The following is a 6419-nucleotide window of genomic DNA, read 5'->3' on the forward strand; positions in this document are numbered from 1 at the left end:
TTTATGGTTTTTATCTGCTTTTTGTTATCTTCTCAAATCCACGTCACATTTCATCTGGCCATATACCATCCACGCACACCGTGACCTCGTCAGCTGCTACACCAGTTAATTAGAAATTACTCAGTTCAACCCCCAGTTAATTAAAAATTACTCGGTTCAGCCCCTGGTCGCCCGTTCCATTTACGTGGCCACAGTCACGTAATCAACAAGGCTAGAAAAACAGATTTTTTTACGCTAGACTTCAGATGGACATCTTAGTGTCTAGAGCTTGCTTTTTCTCATTCTTTGCTGGTTCTATGTCTATAAAACGCAGGTTTCTGGGGCAGGCAACGAAATTGTGTCCTCCGTAACCTTTCCCTATCCTATTAGGTCTGTTTTCCTTCGCGTAAAGCCCCTGTTTACAATCCCGTATGCGAGATAAAGGATTAAGCGGTTTTTAAGTAATTGATCTCGCCCGAGGTCGCTGCCGAGTACTTGGCAAACCGGGCGCCCGTTTTAACGCGCCGGAGAGAAAGACGTGGAAACCCGTTGGCTGTTGCTGCCACCTCGTGGTGAATCTGTGAAGTGCCGCGAAAGCGACATTTGACGAGAACCAGGTGGCAGAAAGCGGGGCGAAGGGCGTCTAGCTCCCGACTGGGAGGTCCCGGGTTCAATCCCAGGTAGGGGACAGCGATGGAGCTTGCTCTAATTCCTTCCAGGCGGCTCCCGGGTCCACTCAGCCTGCTTTCCAAGTGAGTACCGGGGGTTAATCCCTCCGGGGGTAATAGGCCGACCGGAGCGTGATGCTGACCACATCACCTCCACCTCCGGTGTCGGATGGTCAAGAAAAATGGTGGCCCTTGCCCCCCATTCCCCCATGGGCCTTGATGGCCTGAGAAGGGACCTCCCTACGTAGCAGAAAGCGGTCCGAATCGGGGAAAACGCAGTTTTCAATTTACTAGGCAGCCCGCTTACATGTGATTTAGTGGCATAACATTACCGTTAACTCTGTCCTCGCCCCGGTGATACAGCTGCCACCCGCGTATATAATGATACTGTGAGCTTATTCTCCCGTGTTAGTGTTGTTTTCTTCAGTCACGCAGTTTAAAATATTTTGAGTTATATAGAATTCTCTGTTTCAGTTTGTCGGTGGGTTCACGTTAATATACATTCCTTTGTTTTCGGACGGTTTATACGGGATAGTGTGAATAGTAAAGAGGGAGATCAGAAAGGGAGAGACAGGACGCGGCAGGTGGAAATGAGATTGTTAAAAAAACACTAAGAAGAGTATTAGTTTCCACGCAGTTCCCGTCCTTACAGGCAAAGGGTTTAACCACACTCGCACGAACCCTACAGTTACAATACATTTCATATCCATAAGAACAGAGGAGGTCGCTCGGCCCATCTGGCCTGGTTTGGTCAGTTAGCAAGTTCATTGATCAAAAGGGTCTCGTCCAGCTGTTCCTTGAAGGGCACCGTGATATCGGCTTCAACAGCGTGGCTGGGTGGTTTGTTCCAGCTCCCTCTAAATGAATGACTGTCTTCTGTTCTCGGTTTTTAAACGCACTTTCAAGTATTTTCCACTTGTGCGCCCTGGCTGGTGTTGCGCTCAAATCCCTTCAAAACTTCAAATCTTTCTGAAGACGTCCGCTGGGTTAGCTTTGACAGTGGCTTGGGGGATTTTGAATAGTTTGTAGCAGGTCACCTAGTGGTTTTCTCTGACCAAGGCTTCAAAGATTCAGTTCGTCATGCGACGGAAGCGCCATTTGCTGAAGAATTTAAATCCTGATGGCAGTCCGGAGCGCAGTTAGACCAGTGTGGAGCCAGACGGGCGCGGACGCCTGGGGGACGGGTCTCAGTTGTTGCAGCTCCAGACAGAATCGCGTTCGCTGGAGCAGAGAGCAGTCGGCGTGAGGCTGGAGTGGGGGGGGGGAGCCGGAGGCGCAGATCTCCGAGTCCAGGTCTGAATTTGGAAGTCTTTGCGCATCCTGATCAGGGAAATCGATATATATTAAGATTATCGATTAAAGAAGAAGATCACACACCTGAAGAAGGCTCCACGGCCGAAACGTTGTGGTCTCTTTCTTCTTTTTTTCAGCATGGAATAAACCTATTACTTGTTCCTTTGCAGCCTACGCTTGCTGACGCAGCTACCCACCTATATTAAGATTAGCCGCCACCTGTTTAAGGCTCCTGGCCGGATTTACCTTGTTTTCCCTTAACCTGACGTTTTAGGATCATTTTCTATTGTTTTATTATTTAAAAACGTCAAAAACCCTCCCCGCAGAGAACTACGCGACTTGATGATGTTTAATTCCACTGCACCTCCCTCCGATTGGAGCTGAACTGAGACATAACACGTGCGGGACACCCGGCGCTCAACTTAGCAGCTCGATTTAAGGTGCACGCCGATACCACAGCCCAGCTGTAAAGAGAAAACGACACAGGAACGGTATTACTAAGCGGGAGTTTGTAACAAACACACGAAAACGAAATCCTCAGTTATGAAGCTCTGTTAAACCAGATGTCTTCCATCTGACTACGATGTCGCGCTGGAGGAGCCTGCTGATGCTCGTACTGTTGTGGACCGGCGAAAGCGCAGGTTTCCCCACCGGCAGCGAAGCGGAAGGCGCGGAGACTGTCGCCGCCGGGGCGCTGGAGAGCAGCGGGACCCCGGGCCGCGGGCAGCGGGGGAGGTGCGCCGGGTGCTCGCCGGAGCTCTGCGCCGAGGCCGTGGGCTGCAGAGCCGGGCTGGTCCCGGACCGCTGCGGCTGTTGCCTGGAGTGCGGGAACTCGGAGGGGCAGCCGTGTGATCTGGACCGGACCAGCGGCTTTTACGGGCTCTGTGGACCCGACCTGAAGTGCACGCTTGACACCTCCGACCTGAGCCGGGGGGAGGTCCCGGAGCCGCTGTGCGCCTGTAAGTCCCAGGAAGCGCTCTGCGGCTCCGACGGGAAAACCTACGCGAACATCTGTAAGTTCAGAGAAGCCGAGTTCTCCTCTCAGGCGCTTCGTTTCAACAGCAGCGGGCCGTGCCAGACAGGTACTGTGCACTTATCTTTAACCCCCTCCATCGGAGAAACACACATCCTCGTCTGCCCAGATCGAGAAAGAGGAGTGCAGAGAAAGAGGAGTTTAACTTTCTTTTGTTCTGTTTAAAACGCCATTTGATGGACTCTTCACGAGTCTGCCGATGTGAGTATTTCAGGTGATAACGGCGAGAGTCACCACTTACCCCGAAATAACAGACGGGTTAAAGTTTAGCGAGAAAGTACGCCCTGTTGCCTCATACTACCGTGGGTGATGTTTTCTGGGGTGATGTATTGGGATAAGTCCCAGGTTTTGTGCCCAGGTCCACGAGATACCCACAATGGGACAGGGAACGAGATATTATCGTTATTAATGTTCGCTGAAGTATAGCTCTTTTGAGAAAGGACGCTACTGTCTGCTGGATGTTGATATCGCTTTATTCTGGCCCTGTATGTCATTTTTGGTCATGGGTGTAAACAGCATAAATTGAAGTTAAAGAGGTCCAAGCCATATCTTTACTAGGTTAATTAAAATACTTCTAGACCATCGGGGGATATTTTCCTTCATGCGCAACAGAAGAAGCTTTGCTTTTACAGAGCCCAGGTGTGCGATTTTGGGAGCCACCTTTGGGGCAGCAGCGGAATGGTTTAATATAAGTGGGCTGGCTCCATTTATCCCACGTTTCCTATGTCACGATCCCATCCAGTATGTAGCGAATCGCAAGGGCGACACGTGTTGCAGTACAGTACTGTCGCAAAGGACTGCAGTGTGACTGCAGTATGATCAAAACCCACGGAGGCGACGACGCACGGCGAATTGATGGATGTTGTGTTAGAAACAAAGGAGCAGTTTCTGGGAAGGTATCCCGATACAAAAAAATCGTAAAGGTGACCGGTAGGGGAAGGTCACACCACGGGGGTTGAGGAACCTAACCGACTCGAGGCTGTTCTGAGCCTATCCTGAAGCCAGAAATTTAACCTCTGTCCGAGACTATCCAAATTTTTTTTTAAAAAGGAGACACTCCGTTGTTCTCCTTACTATCTTCCAGTCCCCGATATCAAGCGCCCGCCCGCGAATTTAGTGACCGCGACGGGCGACAGCGCCATCTTCCCCTGCGAGGTCTTCGCGTTTCCCATGGCGCTCAGCGAGTGGAGAAAGGACGGCGATGACGTCATTCTTCCCGGAGACGACCCGCGCATTTCTGTACAGGTAAGCCATAACATAAAGATAAGATCAGATCACTTTATTGGCTGTATACAATTTCTTGTATTAGGAATTTGTCTTTTTTTGCATGCCCCCACTTGCTCTCCAGGAGACACACAGACAGGGAGAGAAGCTGGGGGTCAGAGCGCAGGGTCAGCCATTTATACAGCACCCCTGGAGCAGCTGGGGTGAAGGGCCTGGCTCAGGGACCCAACAGAGTAGGATTCCTGTGCCGGCCGCGGGATACGAACCGACAACCTTCCAGCCACAGAGCCACCGCACCACCCCATAATAATACACCAAACTAATAAAACTACAAACAAAGAAAACACCAACATAATCAAAAAAGTCACAGCCTCTGCCTTGCCAGAAGAAAATCATTACAATTGCCAGTTATACATTTTATGGGAAATCTTAAAAGATGGCCTTAATCCATTCTATCCAGGGAATGTTTTGAAAAGCATCTTCTTAATGCAGCACTTAAGATGAAAGACTCAACAGCAGGCTTATTTAATTGCTCGAAATAAATGTAAGAATGAAAGTACAGAGAAGAACAAAAAACGTGTTGTTCCAACCTTGGCCCTCAAACCCTCAAAAGGAAGAAATATTTCCCTCTGGCGCTAGGCGGGGTACGCCCTGGGCAGGATGCCTGTCCATCGCAGGGCACACGCACACACACACACCAGGGCCAGGTGTCTCAGAAGCCAGTGAAGCCACCAGCGTGTCATTGTCTGTCCATGCCCGTGGTCAGAATGTAGCTTGTAGGGCTGTGTAACCGTGCAGCCTCAGTAGTCCTTGTCGTTTCCTGTGTCGGTGTGCCAGTCTCGAGGAGGACCCCTGAGGTACGAGACCTCCAGCTGGCTGCAGATTGAAGGCGTCACCTTGGGAGATGCCGGCACCTACCGCTGCATCGCACACAATGGACTGGGCAGCGTTTCGGCATCAGCGGACCTCACGGTTCTTGGGCAAGGTAGTGGGAATATGGCAGGAGAGACAGTGGGAATTATGCAGGATAGACAGTGGGAATTATGCAAGAAAGTGGAAATCTGGAGGGAGAGATAGTGGGAATATAGTAAGATAAACAGTGGGAATATGGCAGGAGAGACAATTGGATCGTGGTAGGATAGACAATGGGAATGTGGCAGGAGAGACAGGGAATATGATAGGATAGTGGGAATATAGTAGGGTAGGCAATGGGAATTATGCAGGATAGTGGGAATATGACAGGAGAGACAGTGGGAGTACGGTATGTCAGGTCAGGTAGTGGGAATATCACAGGATAGGTAGTTGGGATATGGCAGGATAAGGAATGGGAATATAGGGCAGGACAGGTAATGGGAACTTAGCAGGATAAGAAGTGGGAGTGGTTGGCAAAACAAATCTCAAGCCATCATGATCGTGAGATGGCTCAGGAGAGCGAGAGAGTCTCTCCCCAGCTCACACAGGTTTGATGTGGCAGCTTGGAACCTGCCAGTTGTTTTTCTGTTTCTTCCAGATGTGGGTGCTTCCCTTGTGCCCTGGAGCACAGCAGAGACGTTTCCATCGGAGCTCCCAGGAGAGTACGACGATTACTACTAATCTGCCCGGAAATATACATCCCAGTGAGAGCGCATTTCTTAAAAGCCACAGGCTGTTGGCTCCTTGAATTCAGACAGCTTTATTTCTGATTTTCTCTTCCCAAGAAGTGGTCCTTGTATTTTCCCCCACTCTCCCACGAACGTCGATTACTGCACACGAGGACAGACTAAGAGAAGACTTGTAGAAGAAATGGAATACAGATCAGGGTGCAGTGAAGGTGAATGAAGATGATATCTCTACACCCCATCTATCTCTGTCCCCCAAATACCCATCGTCCCCCCTCTTCGGAATATTCCAGCGATTGCTTCTACGTCTTCATTCTTGAAATGCCAACTGTCACACAGACATGTTGCTAAATGACACAATCTGTGCTGTGTATGGTGTTACTACAGTAATGTACTAACTTCCCTTACAAAGTGGTACATTACTCACAGTGTCATGCTATATATTATTAATTATAATCTGAATATATTAACTATGCAATTCAGGGCAGATGTAAGGGTTCTGTATTCCAGACCAGCTTGTGGGTTCAAGTCCCTAGTTGGTCCCTGTGCTGTAAATTGATCTCCAGCTCGTTTTTGTAAATGGAGAATTTGTTCTCCACTGATTTACCAGCTCAAACAATTAAA

At 49.5% G+C, this 6419-nt stretch overlaps 1 protein-coding gene across 1 annotated transcript; it reads left to right on the top strand.

Annotated features, from left to right (window-relative positions):
* The first annotated feature begins 2523 nt into the window (after positions 1 to 2523).
* On the top strand, positions 2524 to 6091 carry LOC148839038 (kazal-type serine protease inhibitor domain-containing protein 1-like). The gene is made up of 4 exons (XM_088909174.1): positions 2524 to 3022; positions 4058 to 4218; positions 5035 to 5182; positions 5708 to 6091. The coding sequence occupies exons 1-4, from the start codon at positions 2524 to 2526 to the stop codon at positions 5788 to 5790; spliced, it is 891 nt and encodes a 296-aa protein (XP_088765300.1). The 3' UTR covers positions 5791 to 6091.
* The last annotated feature ends 328 nt before the right edge of the window (positions 6092 to 6419 follow it).

The sequence above is a fragment of the Atractosteus spatula genome, chromosome 2 (assembly GCF_055471065.1).
Source record: "Atractosteus spatula isolate fAtrSpa1 chromosome 2, fAtrSpa1.hap1, whole genome shotgun sequence".
Taxonomy (NCBI): Eukaryota; Metazoa; Chordata; class Actinopteri; order Semionotiformes; family Lepisosteidae; genus Atractosteus; species Atractosteus spatula.